The 18,057-nt window shown below is 37.9% G+C and overlaps 1 protein-coding gene across 7 annotated transcripts in view; it reads left to right on the top strand.

Moving 5' to 3' along the window:
* ACOXL (acyl-CoA oxidase like) overlaps positions 1–18,057 on the top strand; it is a 349,357-nt gene that overhangs the window by 314,209 nt on the left and 17,091 nt on the right. For all 7 annotated transcript variants that reach the window (XM_044261633.1, XM_044261636.1, XM_044261634.1 and 4 more), the window contains one exon: positions 13,698–13,799. In XM_044261633.1, the coding sequence (XP_044117568.1) occupies positions 13,698–13,799 (102 nt within the window). The remainder of the gene's footprint in view (positions 1–13,697; positions 13,800–18,057) is intronic.

Genomic DNA, 18,057 nt, shown 5'->3' with positions numbered 1-18,057 from the left:
CTCAAACCTGAAGCTGATGGCTTGGAGGAGGCTGGGCAGGTGTACCGGAAGAATTAGAGAGGGGCATTGTTCCAGACCGATCCAGTTTTTAATGGATCACTCTGCTATTTAATCACTCTGCTATTGCAGGGAATGCCCTTAGAAATTGTAAAGCCAATGCTTTTTGCTAATGTTGGCAGAAATTCCTTAAACCAAGAGATGGTGCCACTGCCCATCAATTTTGCAAGGCAATAACGCAGATCCCAAGTGGCTAAAGTCTGAGGCAGAAGGCAGAGCACTTCATCACAGTGAGAGAACTAGGTTGTTGCTGGGGGAAACTGTTCTGATATCATGCTGGTATTACCATGAATAAATAAGCTTTGTTTATCTTCTCTGACACTAGAGGTCCAAGTTAGTCCTTTTGCTTTATCTTCTTGCTTATTATGCAGCTCAGGCCATGGATATAGGCTGCCTACTTGTCATAAATCTCAAGCAACCTCCCTTCTTGCTGTTCTTGGTCCCGGTGGACTTATGCTCCTGGGAACCAAGCCACTCTGAACTCTTCCGTTCCACAAATGCATACTGAGCCCTGATGCTGCGCTAGGTGCTGCAGAAATTCCAAGTTGCCATGAACCGCAGCTCCTGCCTTCCTGATCACCTTGTGGGCAGGGAGAAAGACACGTGGGCAAATAATTACACCAACAAGCAGAACGTGTAACAGAAGGGAAAACATACCTCTGTGGGAACCCAAGAAAGGAAGAAGTAACTTTCAGTGGAGGAAATCAAGGAGGGATCCTTGGATAAGGTTTCAGAACAGGGAACCTTTAGAAAATATAGCTATTTCAGCTTGGAGTTTGCTACAATGAAGGAAGAGGACTCTGGACAAAGGAAGATGATGTATTTCAATATAACGAAATGGCCTTACTCAAAGATGTGTGGCTCTATGCATTTTAACACACACATAGAATTGAGGAAGCACTGCCACAGGCAGGATACAGAACAATTTGACCATCCACAGTCCCTAATAGAATGGCTTTATAATCATCCTTTCTTTCTTCTGATAACCCCTAGCAACCGACACGCCATTGTCCATCACTGTTGTTTTATCTTTGGAGAATGTTATGTAAATGGGGTCAACCAATAAGTAATCATTTGCTATTGACTTCGTGCATTCAGTAAGTCATCTTTGAGATTCCGCTAAATTGTTGCACACATCAACAGTTACACATTTTCATTGCTGGATGGTTTCCGTTGAATAGATATACCACTGTTCATCCCTTTACCCGTTGAAGGACAGCTGGGCTATTTCCAGTTTTGATGACTGTGAGTAGGGCTGCTATAAATGCTCACATACAGGCTATTATATTATGTAAACATAACTTTTCCTTCTCTAGGGCAGCTTCTCAAAGTTGGCAGTATTAACTTTTGGGGCCAGATACTTTGTTGCAGGCCCTGCCCATTGTAGGATGTTTAGCAAGATCTCTGGCCTCTACTTACTAGATGTCAGTAGAAATCCCTAAGTTATGACAACCAGAATGGCACATGTGTGCCAAATGTCCCTTGGGGGGACAAAATTCATTCACAGTTGAGAACCACTGCTCTAGGGTAAATACCTAGGAATGAGCATATTGGGTCATGTGGTAAATGTCTGTTTAAGTTTACAAGAAACTTTACATCCCCAGAGTATGAGAGATTTGGTTGCTCAGAATCTTAGCCAACATGTGATATTACCAGTATTTTGTTGTTGTTGTTTTTGCCATTCCATTAAGGGTGTAGGAGTAACTCATCATGGTTTCAATTTCCATGTCTGTAATAGCTAATGATATTGAAATTTTTCCACATGCTTTTCCTTTTTTTGCCTTCTGTATATCCTCTTTAGTAAAGTCTGTTCAAATCTTTTCCCATTTTTAAACTGGATAATTTGTTTTCCTACTCTTGAGTTTTGAGAGTTCTTTATAAATTATGGATACAAATTCTTTCTTAGATGTGTGATTTGCAAATATTTTCTCCATGTCTGTAGCATGCATTTTAATCCTCTTAACAGTGCCCTTCACAAAACAAAAGTTTTTGGTTTTGATGAAATCCAATTTTATCAAATAGTATTTTATGGATTGTGCTTTTGTTGTCCTAAGAACTAAGAATGTTTAACCCCAGGTAATGGAAGGTTTCTCCTATTTTTTTCCTAAAAGTTTTAGCTTTTTGTATTTTACATTTAGATCGATGATTCACTTTGAACTAATTTGTGAACAGGTGTGGGACTTAGGTTTGTTTATCTTATGACCATTGATATCCAATTGTTTCTGCACCATTTGTTGAGAGACTATTTTTCTTCCATTAAATTCCTTTTGCATCTTTATCAAGAATCATTCAGGCATACTTGCATAGGTCTGTTTCTGGGTTCTCTCTTTTTTCCCCATTGATCTATGTGTCTATCCCTTGACAATACCATGCTATCTTGAATACTATAACTTTATAATAAGTCTTAAAGTCAAATAGTGTTGTTCTTCCAACTTAATTCTTCTTTTTCAAATTGTTTTAGTCATTCTAGTTTGTTTGCCCTTCTTTATACATTTTTAGAATTCCTTTGTCTATATCTACAAAAAAAATTCTCTAATTTTGATTAGAGTTACATTAAATCTATGGATTAATTTGGGGAGAATTGATAAATGTACTATTTGACTCTTCTAATCTATTTTGTTAGTTCTTCCTTGATTTCTTCCATCAGCATTTGTAGTTTTCAGCCAAAAGATAATGCACATGTTTTTGTAGATATATGCTTAATATTTAATTTTGGAGTGAGCTATTGTAAGGGATATATTGTTTGTTTGTTTGTTTTTTAATTTTTTTTTGTGAGGGAGAGGACAGAGGGAGAGGGAGAGAATCCTCTACCAAACTCCCCACTGGGCATGTAGCCTGACAGAGGGCTCCATCCCACGACCCTGAGATCATGACCTGAGCGAAAATCAAGAATCGGACACTTAACCGACTGAGCCACCCAGGCACCCAAAAGCATATTGTTTTAAATTTCAGTTTCTAATAGTACATTGCTAATATCTAGAAATACAATTGATATTTTTTGTATTGACCTTATATCCTGTGATTTTGCAAGTTCGCTCTTCTAGAGATTTGGGATTTCTTTTGGTGGGGGGGGCGAGGGGATTAGACTTCATATAGGTTTTCTTTGTTTGCAAGCAAACAGGGCAGTTTTATTTTTTCCTTTCCAATTTGTATTTTTTCTTTTCTAATTGTATGCCTTTTTGTTTGTTGCTTTTTGGATTGTTTTGTTTCATTTTGTTTTGTCTTATTACATGGACTAGAACTTTCAGTGTATCGATGAATAAGAGTGATGAAAACAGACATCTGTGCGTTGTTGTGGATCTTAGGCAAAAAGAATTTAGTTTTTTGCCATTAAGTAGGATATTAGCTGTAGAGATTTTTGTTGTTTTGATTTTTTGGCATGTGTGCATCTGTGTGTTTGTGTGGTGTAGCTGTCCTTAATCAAGTTAAGAAAGTTCGCCTCTATTCCTAGTTTTGTAAGGATTTTTATCTTGAGGGCTCCTGGGTGGCTCAGTCCATTGGGCATCTGCCTTCTCCTGGGGTCATGATCCTGGGGCCTGGGATGGAGTCCCCCACTGGGCTCTCTGCTTGGCCGGGAACCTGCTTCTCCCTCTGCCCTCCCCCCCACCGCTGCTTGTGTGTACTCTTCTCTCTCTCTCTCTTTCATTCTCACTCTCTCATGCTCTCAAATAAATAAATAAATATCTTTTTAAAAGTTTTTTTAATCTTGAGTGGATGTTGAGTTTTGTCAAATTCCTTTTCTGCTTCAATCGACATGATCATGTGGAATTTCTTTTTATGTTTTTAGGTTGCTAATATGATGAATTACAGTGATTAATTTTTTCTATCTCTTCATTTATTATATAAAAGTACATTATAGTTTCTTCTGTAAATTTTTTCTTCATTTAAAAATACGTCCTACAAATCACTCCATATTGGTCCATATAGATCTTTCTTATTCTTCTTTTTCACATAGTACTCCATTGTTTGGATGTGCCATGTTTTCCCCACTTTTTACAATATATTTACAGAAAATATATACAATTTTACAATATATTCTACAGTACATACAAGTATTTAGCTGTTTCCAATATTTTTCAATTAGGGGACACCTGGGTGGTTTAGTCGGTTAAGCAGCTGTCTTTGGCTCAGGTTGTGACCCTGGGCTCCTGGAATCGAGCCTCACATCAGGCTTCCTGCTTGGTAGGCAACCTGCTTCTTCCTCTCCCCCCTCTCATTCTCATACTCTCTCTCTCATGAATGAATAAAATCTTTAAAAAAAAAAAAGAAGAAGAAATAATACTACAATTACAATGAATAGCCTTGTACATATACATATTCTTATTATTGAAGGTATATCTTCAGTGTATATATCTAGGAATTTCTGGCCTGAACAGTAAGTACCTAGATAGTTTTGTTAAGTATTATCAAATTTTCCTGCAGATGAGTTCTACCAATTTCCATTCCCATTAGCTATATATGAGAATTTGTGGCTCCCCAAAGTCTCACTGAGAGAATTTAATATTTTTATATATATATATATAAAATTTTCCCACATCAGATAAAATGATAGTATCTCAGCATTGTTATTTTTATAATTATAAGTGATTTGAATATGTTTTTATATATTTGAAGATAATATTTTATCTTTTTGATTTTTCCATTCTTTTTCTTATTTTTCTATCTCATTTTTGGTTCTTTGCCCTTTTACTTTTAATATTTTTTTAAAGTTTTTATTTATTTATTTGACAGACAGAGATCACAAGTAGGCAGAGAGGCAGGCAGAGAGAGAGAGAGGAGGAAGCAGGCTCCCTGCTGAGCAGAGAGCCCGATGTGGGGCTCGATCCCAGGACTCTGGGATCATGATCTGAGCCGAAGGCAGAGGCTTTAACCCACTGAGCCACCCAGGCGCCCCTACTTTTAATATTTTTATTGAGGCATAATAGACATGCAACATTATATTAGCTCCAGGTATACATATAATGATTTGATATTTGTATATACTGCAAAATGACCACTACAATAAGTTTACTTAATACCTGTCAAAATTCATAGTTACAGAATTTTTTTCCTGTGATGAGAAATTTTAAGATCTATTCCCTTAACATCTTTCAGATATACTCTATAGTATTATTAACCGTAATTATCAAGCTTTACATTACATCCCCTGACTTACTTATTTTATAACTGGAACTTTGAGCCTTTTGACCAAGTTCACCCATTTTAACCACTCCCTATCCCCCACCTCTAGCAACCACCATTCTGTTCTCTGTGTCTATGAGCTTGGTTTGTTTTTTGTTTTTAGATTCCACATATGTAAAGGAGATTATATTGTATTTGTCTTTATCTGTCCTTACTTCACTTAGCATAATGTATTCAAGGTCCATCCATGCTGTTACAAATGACAGAATTTCATTCTCCTTTTTTTTCCCCGCTGAATAATATTCCATCGTATATATAATTGACCCTTGAATAACATGGGTTTGAACTGTGTAGGTCCACTTATATACAGATTTTTTTTTTCAGTGCAGTACCATGAATATGTTTTTTCTTACTTGTGATTTTCTTAAGAGAATTTTCTTTCTTCTAGTTTATTTTATCATAATACAGTATATAATACATATAACACAAAAAATATATGTTCATTGACTGCTTATATTATAAGTAAGGCTTCCAATCAACAATAGACTATTAATAGTTAAGTTTTGGGGGAGTCAAAAGTTATATGTGAATTTTTCCTAGAGGAGAACACCGACAAGCAACCTCTTTGACCTCAGCCATAGCAACTTCTTGCTAGACACATCTCCAAAGGCAAGGGAAACAAAGGCAAAAATGAACTATTGGGACTTCATCAAGGTAAAAAGCTTTTGCACAGCCAAGGAAACAGTCAATGAAACCAAAAGACAACCTATAGAATGGAAGAAGATATTTGCAAATGTCTTAACAGATAAAGGGCTAATATCCAAAATCTATAAAGAATTTTTCCAACTCAATACCCAAAGAACAAATAATCCAGTCAAGAAATGGTGCAGAAGACATGAACAGACATTTCTCCAAAGAAGACGTCAAGTGGTCAAAAGATACATGAAAAAATACTCAATATCATTCGGCATCAGGGAATTACAAATTAAAACCACAATAAGATACCACCTACACCAGTGAGAATAGCTAAAATGAACAAGTTAGGAAATGACAGATGTTGGTAAGGATATAGAGAATCCTCTTACACTGCTAGTAGGAATGTAAGCTAGTACAGTCATTCTAGAAAACAGAAGGGAGGCTCCTCAAGATAAGCTGAAAATGGAGCTACCCTATGGCCCAGAAATTGCACTACCAGGGATTTACCCAAAAGATACAAATGTAGTGATCTGAAGGGACATCTGCACCCCAATGTTTATAGCAGCAATGTCCACAATAGCCTAACTATGGAAAGAGCCCAGATGGCCATCGCCAGATGAATGGATAAAGAAGATGTGGTATGTATGTACAATGGAATATTACTCAGCCATCAAAAAGGTGACTTCTTGGGACGCCTGGGTGGCGCAGTTGGTTGGACGACTGCCTTCGGCTCAGGGCGTGATCCTGGAGTCCCGGAATCGAGTCCCACATCGGGCTCCCAGCTCCATGGGGAGCCTGCTTCGCTCTCTGACCTTCTCCTCGCTCATGCTCTCTCTCACTGTCTCTCTCTCTCAAATAAATAAAAAAATTAAAAAAAAAATCTTAAAAAAAAATAACATGGAATTTAAAAAAAAAAAAAAAAAAAAAAAAGGTGACTTCTTAACATTTGCAATGCTGTGGATAGAACTAGAGGGTACTAGGCTAAGCAAATAAGTCAGTCAGAAAAAGACAAATTAAGATTTCACTCATGTGTCAAATTTAGAAACAAAACAGATGAACATAGGGAAAGGGAAGGAAAAATGAAATCAGAGAGGGAAACAAACCACAAAAGACTCCTAATAGGAAACAAACTGAAGGTGATTGAGGGGAGATGGATGGGAGAATGGGTTAACTGGGTGATGGGCATCAAGGAGGGCACTTGATGTAATGAGCATTAGGTATTATATGCAACTGATGAATCACTGAATTTTACCTCTGAAACTAATATTACACTACCTGTTAATTAAATTTAATTTAATAAAAAATTAAAAAGAAAAAAAATGTTATATGTTATATGTGTATTTTTGACTCCACAGTATAGTTTCGTGCCTCTAACCCCCTGCATTGTTCAAGGTCAACTGTATATACCATGTTTTCTTTATGCATTTATTGGTTGATGTGGACACTTAGGTTGTTTCCATATCTAGCTATTGTGAATAACACTGCAGTGAACATATGTAAGGAGGACATATCTTTTCAAGTTAATGTTTTCAGGTTTTATGATACATACCAGAAGTGAAATTGCTGGATCATATGGTAATTCTATCTTAATTTTTGGAGGAACCTCCATAGTGTTTTCTAGAGTGGCTGTACCAATTTGCATTCCCACCAACAGTGCACAAGGATTTTCTTTCTCCGTGTTCTTACCAGCATTTGTTATCTCTTGTCTCCTTGATAATAGCCATTTTAATAGGTATAAGGTGAAATCTCATTGTGTTTTCAATTGGCATTTCCGTGATGATTAGTGATGTTGAATATCTTTTCATGTGCCTGTTGGCCACCTCTATGTCTTCTTTGGAAAAAATGTCTATTTAGATCCTCTGTCCATTTTTTAATTTGATTGTTTGGGTTTGTTTTTGGTTTTTGTATTTTTTTTTTTTTTTTTTTTTTTGCTATTGAGGTGTATGAGTTCTTTATATATTTTGGATCTTAACCCCTTTACCAGATATATGATTTGCAAATATTTTCTCCCATTTGGTAGGTTGTCTTTTCATTTTGTTGATGGTTTCCTTTACTGTGTAGAAGCTTTTTAGTTGGATTTAGTCTCTTTACTTTTGCTTTTGTTTCCTTTGCTTTTGGTGTCAAATTTAAAAAGATTGCCATGATGATTCATTTTAGAGTATTGAACCAACCTTGCATTCCAAGGATAAAGCCCTCTTGGTCATGGCACATTATTGCTTGGGTTCAATTCATTAATATTTTGTAGGGGATTTTACATCTATGTTTATGAGAAATATTTGTCAATAGTTTTTTCTTTCCTGTACTGCCTTTGTTCAGTTTTTATATCCCAGTGATGTTGACCTCATAAAATGAGTTGTGGGAGGAGTTCTCTCCTCTTCTATTTTCCGGGAAAGACTGTGTAGAATTGCTGTTATATTTTATTTAGATGTTGTGTATAACTTGCCATTCTCTATGGAGAATGTTATTATTTTTGTGTTAGCAGCCAGTGAACCTGGTTGTTCATTGTGGTTCACTAGGGTTCCAATGTCAGTAGAGTCTTCATAACCTTTTGCAGTCCTCTTCTTTTCTGTCCCATGCGTGCACCATTGGGGCAAACCTGGCACCCACATTCTCCTTTATGTACTAGTTCAATTCTCAACCCATTATATAAGATAATTAGCATTAGATTCATGTTTGCACACTGGGGACTGAGCCCAGTTTATAACCAACTTTATGAGGTTACTTTCCCAAACCCTTCTTCTCCATGATATCCTTGATACTTTCTGGTTCCCTGGAGCTACCTATTTTTCATCCTCCAGCCAAAAGTCTGGGATTTAGTTATTCCAGTCTGCTACATATGCTTCCAGGAATAAGCAGCTTGAGGTCCAGGGGAAAAAATGAAAATCACCACCAATTTGGTGGTACTTTGAATTCTGGACCTCTTCCCCAATCTTCATGCTACTGTTTATTTTTTAGATTTCTCAGATAGCTTTTGCATTCACTCTGTCCTGGAATAATGGCCACATTCATTGGGAGAGACTGGATGAGACTTTTACTTCATCTTACCCATGATGGCTTCTATTTTTCAAAAGAGTTGTCTGTTTTAGTTTTTTAAATCCTGAAAAGTAGAGGTACTATGGGAGATTGAAAAATATCTTTGAATCCTGAAAAACCCTGGCTCTGTAATTCAATTTTCTTGAGCCTCTCTGTCTTCATGTGACCTATATCAGGGGTCACCCAAACCACCTTCAGATAATTTGCTAGAAGGACTCACAGGACTCAGATACATAAAATCTGCATATACATCACAAAAGGATACAGATTAAAATCAGTTGAAGGCAAAAGTACAGGGGGTGTAGTCCAGAAAAAAACCAACAAGGCTTCCAGTTGTTTTCTTTTTCTGGAGTCCTTATAAACAACACTTAATTCTTCCAACAATGTAACAGTGTGGCAACATGTGCAAAGTGTTGCCAACCATCGTATCCAAACTTTGGTGTCCAGAGTTTTTACTGGCTAGCAGCAGAATATTATTCTGACAATACAGTAGTTACAGAAAAAGGTTGTGATTTGGGATACATTTTAAGAACCAGGCTAAGAGTATGGGTGCGCTCCTTGAAGCACTGATCTGAGGTAGCTATATATAAACAATGAAGAGAAGTGATGAGAGAGAGATCCTTGTCTGAGGATAAATACAAAAGAATAGCATTGAATAAATGTCAGAATGACCAAATCCCAGCATAGAATGAGGCATGACAAATAATCTGATGAAAGGCCATTTTTAGCTACATTCAGAGTTTGAAGAAACAGGCTTCTGGTTTGAGGAAGAAAGCTTTGGTGCTAAAAAAAAAAAAAAAAAAAAATGGAGAAAAGAAAGCAAAACTCTTCATCCTCTATAATGTTCCCATCTTCTGTCTGAATTGGGAAGAACTTGTAGTTGCCCTGTTGAAAACCAAGAAGGTCAAAAGAGAGATGTCAGAAAGTTAGAAATGAACAAATGTGCACATTTTTTCAAAATGGGGGAAAAAGTAGATTTGGGAAACTACAGAATTTAAAATTGACATAAATCCAAGTTAAAATTCTAGAAAAGAGTATTCAGAATAGCTTACGAGGAATTAGAAAAGAGATAGTCATTAGGACCCTATCTGTGTTCACTATGGCTAAGCCTTGCTAAATGAATCTCATTTCCTTTCTTAATCAGGTTACTAGAAGAGAAAATATGGTGAAATTGGTGGTCTCTCAGGATATCCTTATAGATAAGCTAGAGAAATATGAGTTAGAGGACATCGCATTAAATGGATTCTCAGATACTAGAATCAGAAGTCTTAGACCTATCAGCTGGTTTCCATTGCATAAAACTATAGATGGGATTTGACAAATTTTTAAATGACACAAACATATCAGGGTATTGAGTCAAGATTCACAGAGACTTTGGGAACTCACGACAGATCACATCAAAAAAATGATACTTTAAAAGAATAAGGAATCAAAGAATTTTGTTTTTTAAAAGAATAAATATGGGATGACTGGGTGGCTCAGTAAGTTAAACATTTGCCCTGGGCTCAGGTCATGATCCTAGGGTCCTGGGATAGAGCCCTGTGTCAGGCTTCCTGTCAGGGATCCTCCTTCTCCCTCTCCCTCTCCCCCTCCCCCAGCTAGTGCACTCTTTCTCTCTCATAAATAAATCTTAAAAAAAAAAAAAAAGAACACATTTTAAATCATCTTTTAGGGATGTTTATATGTATGTATGTGTTGGTTGAAAACAGTTCATGGGCAAAAAGACTTAGTTGGGAGTGTCAAGTGAACAAACATTTGATGTTAAACCAAATATGTATGACATGCTTTCATTTATTCAAAAAATATTATGTGGCTGTCATGAAAGCAAATTCCATCTTAACTTGCATATGAAAGTGTAGACTCCCAGTCCAGGACAGTGATGGTGCTGCCGACCCTACAGTAATGAGAGAACATTTGGGTGCTCTGCTCAAGTTTTCTGTGAGTCACCTTGAGTGAGAGAGGCCTCCAGGTCACGAGACCCCCAGGTCACGAGGGCTGGAGACCATGTGGTAGCCGGGAGATAGGGATCTGTGAAGGTTGATCATCTTGAAGAAAGAAAAACTAAACAGAGCTGTGAAACCGATCTTTAAATTTATTAAGGGCTGTTATCTGGATGCTTTTCATTGTTCCTTAGGCAGCCAGAGTTATGGGGTTAATAGCTAGGAGTTATAGGAAATTGTGTTTCAGCCAGTTTCTTGCAGTGTGTCAGCAACTTTACCAGACCTTAAGCATACGGAGATGAGCAGGACCAGATCACTTTCCTACAGACTGAACAATCCATAAATTCGTTATTCTACAGAGAGAAGTGGCTCAGTGTTCCATGGCTCTTCCAATAGTGGGACTCCTTTGAGAGCCAGATGGCTCTTAATGCTCTGCTCTCCTGTCTCTGGAACACAAAGAAGGACACTCAGGTTGTATGTGAGGGTCTGAGGCTGGGCCAATGGTATCTGGACCTAGATGTGATATTCTGGTAACTGTTGAGAACCAAGATGTGTGTTTACCAGGACAGGCAAAGAAGGTTGCTTAAGGAGAGTCTGGACTGTGTTCAGGGAGAAAAGCAGAAGTTCAAAGCCAGGAAAGTGTCCCTAAGCATTAGATACACAAGAGCCACAAACAGACAATAGGAAGACAAATCAGGAGTCAACAGAAGGGAGGAGCAGACGTAGTCAGGAAACACAGTGTGAGACTGGTTAGAGCCAGCACTCTAGAACAGGGCTGGGCCATGGTGTCAGCGGTCTAGGGCTTGTTAGGAGCTCTGTGGGACCAAATGGGCTTGGGCCTGAGTCAGACAGGAGTAGTCTAGAGGCGGGAACACCATCTGTCAGGGGTGTGAGAGAAGGACTTGTGCCAGATATCCTCTGTCGGCCTCGCCCGCTCTCCACCCTGCTCCAGGTCCAGGAAGTGGACCTACATCAGTGGAATCCTTGACCTCTGGATCTGGTAGGCCCCCGTTAGAGATTGGAGAGGGGAGCACAATGAGGTCAGGGTATTCCTGCCTGCTTCCCTGTAGGTTCACCTTGGATTTCTGTGTTTCTAGGCTGAAGGCTGAAGACATCCTCTTATGATGTCTCTTTCTATACGGCTCTCTCTTCCAGGATCCATAGCCACTCCCTGCCCTCCTCCCTTGAAATCCAAAGCTGGTAGCAGTTCCAGACATACTAGCTCTGGGGTACTGCGCTATCCCTTGTGGCTCTCCTACAACTTGCCCACCCCTTTATGAAAATAATTTATTAAACTCTTCTCAAATCATCCTAATGTGAATATGTCATCTGTTTCTTGGTTGTACCTTGGCTGACACAGGATTCTGGATTGAGTGAGAAGATGAGTTAGATTATTTCAAAACATACTTATATTCTGTGGCTCTGGATATCTTCTCACTAACCTTATATGTTTGTAGACCCAGGAGTGATGCAAATTAACTTTCTTTCCCTAGGAATCCACAATAAATATTTTTTGTAGTATATGTGAAGTTCACCTGGAGACTTGTGGTACAGTTTAGTCATGTAAGCTATACAATTTATTGTTTTTGTAAGAATTCATGTTATCAGGATGTATGGCAGTATTTTTTGGCCTATGTCTGTAGGGTCAGCTAATGTCTTTACTGCCATTATATAAAAGGGCCAAAGGAAGCTTACACTAGTCAAGCAGAACGTTGACAAGGTCATAAAAGAGCCATAATTAATCTTAAATATCTCTCATAGACAAGCTATGGCACCATACTGTGACCCTTTCTGGGAAGACTGAATAATTGAGGCTCTTCATAATGCTGCTAGTTCAAGGATGTCCCAGAACCTCAGGAAAAGTAGGAAGAGCCTATATAGTCTATGTGACTTCAAACTGTGTGATTTCTGACTCTCATGAGCCATAGAAAACATATTGTATTCTGGCGTGCAGATTATTTCTGTTTGACTCTGAATTGAGGGTTTTGTCGTTGTCACTTGGGTGGACTTTATGTAATCTTACTTCTAAACAATCTTTCAGAGATACACATGGAAAGCTTATGGATAAAATGGTATGACTGAACTTTGCTTCACAATAATATAGAAAGTGGGGGGAGAGATAAAATAAGATTGGCCATGAGTGGATAATTGTGGAAGCTGGGTGATGGAGACATGGAAGTACATTGTACTCTTCTCTCTGCTTTTATATGATATAAATAGTTTTGAATATTAAAAATGAAATTAGTTAATTAAAAAGTTGCTGCTTGATACAGGAAAACTCATTTAGTATTGCTTGATGCCACTGATGTCATGAAGGAGTTCTGTGGTTTCAGGAGTATAATAGGAAAAAATATTGAAACAAATGTAAATGAGGAATGCTATTTTTATGAAAGTTTAACGAAACTGGGCTCAATGGAAATCAAGATGACATTCAGAATGTATATTTAGAATATTCTTTCATAAATTGAAAAAGAAAGCAAACAAAAATACTACATGCATGTTTTTAAAAATACTATATATGGACTTTGCTTCTAAATGACCTGGGATGAGGGAGAACAGGGTGAGGTTACAGATGAAGCAAGATTGACCATGAGTTAATATTTGTTGAACTGGAGGAATGACCACATGACAGTTCACTACTTTTACATATGCTTTATGTGTTCTATAGGATAGTTTTTAAAAATAAAACATATATCACATGTCCAAAATATGACCATTTACATTGAGACAGTATAAACTTTTATAATTTAATGAATATAATATTATGCTATTTTTCTTCCTTCTCTTAGACTCTACATTTTCTAATATATTACCTTTTGTTCATTTCTCTCCTCTTCTCCCATGCCTTAGTTTTGTCTGTTATATGGAACCAAGCTGGTGTTCCAGGAGCGAGCCTGGTATCTAGAACATAAATATTTGACTCCCATGGCCAGCACGAAGATTAGGAATCAGGTAAGGGTCCCTGGTGTGCAGAAGAAACCTTTTGTGCATCAGCTGTCAGCTCTTTGCTTTCTTAGAAAACAGTCCTGTCAGTCTTTTATCAGTTTCCAGTCATGGATTTTTATGCCTCTGGGACTTCACATACATGTTTTCATTGCCTACCATGATCATATTACACTTCAGAGTTTAAGTGACAAGAAAATGATTCACCGTGCATGAACTTTCTGACATGAAAAGCAGAGGAGAGAATCAAAAGCATTTTCCTTGTCTTGGCAAAAAAAAATAAAGTATTAAGTGATTTTCATTTTTCTCCTTACCAAAACCTATTAATTCATTCTTCATATTCAGAAAAAAGACCTATGGTATTTTCATGTCAGAGGTAGCAATGGAAATTCAATGTGATAGCTACAAAACACCTGAAAATGAAGATAGAGCCAAGGAATCACCATCCAAATGCTGCTCTAAAGAAACAAATATATACAAAACAGCATAATCATCTGTAAAGCACACTTTCTGAGGGACCTGTCTTCCAGGCCCTCTGTTAGATGTTATAACATAAATAGGTAATAGGCTCAATTTCCTGCCTTCAAAGGAGCTTATTATATACAAGGACACAAAACTGCCTTTAAAATGCAAATAATAACACAAGGAAGCAGAGACTTTCCAATGAATAATTCCAGAATTCAGAGGACAGAGATCATGTAGGAGTGAATGTCATTCTTGTACTAGACCTTCAAGAGTGGAAAATTCCAACAAAGAAGTGGTAGCTATTGATGAGAGGGAAATGCAGTTGAGCCTTCGGACAGGGTTGGTGAAGTGATAAAATCATAGAAATGGGAGTACTTGGGACAGACATGTTAAAAAACAGCGAGAAGACCAGTTTGGCTGACATCTCAAGTGAAAGCCGGGAGAAATCTGCAGGAGCCAGGCTGAGGTGGACACTGAAGAATCTTGAAGAGTTTTTTTTCCTTTTCAGGGAACAATGATTATGAAGAAAAGCATGTGGAAAGATGTTTTGGTTATCTGTTGCTATGTAACAAATGACCCCAAAACTTAGTGGCTTAGAACAGCCAGTTATTATTTCTCAGGATTCTGCATCTGAACATGGCTCAGCTGGATGGTTCTCCTGCTGCCTGAGGTGTCTGCTGGGGCTGTGAAGGTGGCTTCTTCACTCTCACATTGGTCACCTCGGCTGAGGTGGCAGGATCATCTTGGGGCTGCTGGGCAAATGTGGGCTTCCTCACAGTACAATAGTGTCAGAAGGGTGGACTGTTTTACATGACGACTGGCTTCTGGAGAGGAAGTGGAAGATGCCAGTCATCTCAAGGCTTGGCCACTGCTAACATAGTATTACTTCAGCTGCATTCTGTTGGCCCAAGGGAGCCTCAAGGCCAGCATGGATTTGGGCAAGAGAAGAGATTTCACCTCTCATTGTGAGGTACAGCACGCATATATAGGGAAAGAAAAAATTGACAGCAGCTATCTTTGGACACTGACAACCTTCCAAATGCCCACTTTGGAGAGAGGAAAAAAAAATACTTTGATTTAAAAAAAAAAAAAAAGCTACATGAAGAAAGATTTTAAATCCATGAGATTAGGTATTCCAGTGATATAAATGAGATAAATAATACATCAAAAGAATGCTGAGTAAATGAAACCAACTTTCATATACAACACTGAAGTGCTTTTGTATTGTATTAGTTCAATATGCTTGCCACACTTTTCATTTACCAGATACTTGTAGCAGCCTGGGAGATAAGCAGGAAGCAGTCAGATGCTTTGGAACAAACTATCTGTGGGGCTAGACGGGTTGTTGAGAACTATAGGACATCTCAAGGCCTTCTTTTGCAGATCTCAGTGCTGCCAGCCATGAGCAGTCACCCCTCCTCTGGGCTCTCTCAGTATTCCCAGAGGGAAGAATGTACTGTACTTGGCACAAACGTTTCCCTTCCCACTTCCGCCACGCCCCTGTGAAAGGATTTCAAGGTTTCAGAAGTGTTATTAATAGCTTCTTTGCACTAAAATGTCTGGGACCCTTGGCCAACTAGAGGTGCTTAGAGGAGTGGGCTTGTGAATGGGTGAAAAGGGGACAGGGTTGATTGAATTACTGAAATTAACCTAGATGCTTTCACATGATAATTTTGCAATTTTACTGATTCTTTCTTTCTTTAGGTGCATCTAATATACTGGTTAACTCATCCCCTAAATTTTTTATCCTGTTTGTTGGGATTTTTATCTTAAAAAATATTTTTTGTTTTCTGTTTTATATCATCTATGTAACTTTTTAGTTTCTTATCCCCTAAAGATATATTCAGTTTTGTCTTTGATTTCTTTAGGCATTGAAACATAGTTATTTGATAGTCTATAGCTAATAATCCAAATATCTTAAGACTTTACCAGTCTATTTCTTTTTGCCTAGTATTTCTGCTTTGTGTATAGTTATCTTTTAATATGTGCTGGTCATTGTTTTTGAAAAATGTTTTGTGAGATTTACACGGAGGCCAAATTGAAGGCACCTTCTTTCCCTTATAAAGCATCTGAAGGTGCCTTCAGTTTAAGACCAACTTAAACCAAACTCAAGACTTGAGGTTTCCTGTAAGACTCAGAGAGTTTAAATAAGAGCTGTAAGTCCTTCACCCTCCCCCAAGGTCATAGCTGTTTGGTATCCAGCTCATTGTAGTAAGGGTCTCTATTAAATTTCTTGCCTAGTTGCTGGCCCTGGTTTTGACTATCATCACCCCTACTGCCACCCCAGCCACCATGAAGCTGTCAAAGTGAAAACTCAATGTTGCTGAAAATGGCAAATGCCTTCAGAGTAAATGCAAATTTCTATTTGTTTATTTTCTTTGTTTCCTACTTTCCCATAATTTTTGCCATTATTATTTTGCCAGATCATTGGTACTTTGAAGAGGATTGCTATATTTTCTCTAAAAATTTTGGTTGTTTTCAGCAGAACAGTTGAGGGGAAAAAATCTGGTTCTTTATTATCAGAAACAGGAAGCTCCTTCAATGTTATACCACTTGACCCCACAACAGCCCTTTACATCCTTTTCCTTATCCTTACACACAGATGAGGAAATGGAAACCAACATGGGAAAGTAACTTGCCCAAAGTAACACAACTAGGGAAAACCCATATTTCTCTGACTTTAAACATTTTCATTTATTTTATTTGGATAAAAATCAACCTTAGCTAGTAACAACAAGTAGACCCCACATCCAGTTCTTGGTTTCTAATACCATTTTCCAGTAGAAGGAAGCAGAGTCTTTGGACTAATGATAGATTCAAGGACTGGGGCAGTGAATAGCTAAGATGAGCTTGGAGCATCTTTCAGAACTAGAAAGTGAGAAGGTGCCCGAGTGAAAACAAAAACAGAATACCCCAGAACTGTGGGGTTATGCCAAAGGGACACTGGAAGGAGCTAACTGAAAGAGTACCTAATGGCCAAAGCTGGAGCAATTTGAGCAACAAAACAAATAATGTAGCACTGGATTATAACCCCAAGTATAAAATAATTAAACAGAAATCCAAAATGATATAAATAAATGATTAAACGGATCCATAAATGGGATCAAAGAGACCATTCTTTCTTACTAATGTATGTAGATTCTTCCCCTTCCCTTGAGTGTGGGTTGGACTCAGTGATTTTCTTTTATTTTAAAGGACAAAGCACTGAAAGGGAAAACAGTTACTGTACTTTGGAGCAATCTGGCAGACCCCCGCTTAACCAGGTGCATACGGTGAATATCACCGGTAGTAAGTTGTGTTGATGGCATGCACTTGTGACATTGTATGGTGAGATGAGCCCTTCACTCTTCCCCCAAATCCATAACCCGGATCCAATCCTAAGGAAAAAGAAAAAGACACAACCAGATGGAGGGACGGTCTACCTAAGACCTATGTAGTCCTCCTCAAACTGCCAGTGCATGAAAGATGAGGAAAAACTAAGAAACCAACACAGGCCAGAGTAGACTAAGGAGACATGATGACGAAGCACAGTGTGGTATCCTGGATTGAGTCCTGAAGGAGAAAAAGGACATTGGTAGAAAAACTGGTGAAATCTGAATCAATCTATAGTGTATTAATATTAATGTACCAATATTGACTTCTTAGTTTTTACAATGGACCATAGTTATGTTAGGTGTTAGGAGAAGAATTAGAAGAAACTAGGTGAAGAACATATGAGAACTCTGTTTATTATCTTTGGAAATTTTCCAGAAATCTAGAAGTATTCCAAAATTAAAAGTTTATGAAGAGGAAAAAAAAAAAA

Source organism: Neovison vison, chromosome 8 (genome assembly GCF_020171115.1).
Source record: "Neovison vison isolate M4711 chromosome 8, ASM_NN_V1, whole genome shotgun sequence".
Taxonomy (NCBI): domain Eukaryota; kingdom Metazoa; phylum Chordata; class Mammalia; order Carnivora; family Mustelidae; genus Neogale; species Neogale vison.
Note: the sequence above shows the minus strand (reverse complement) of the source record. Positions and strands in the feature narration are given on the sequence as shown.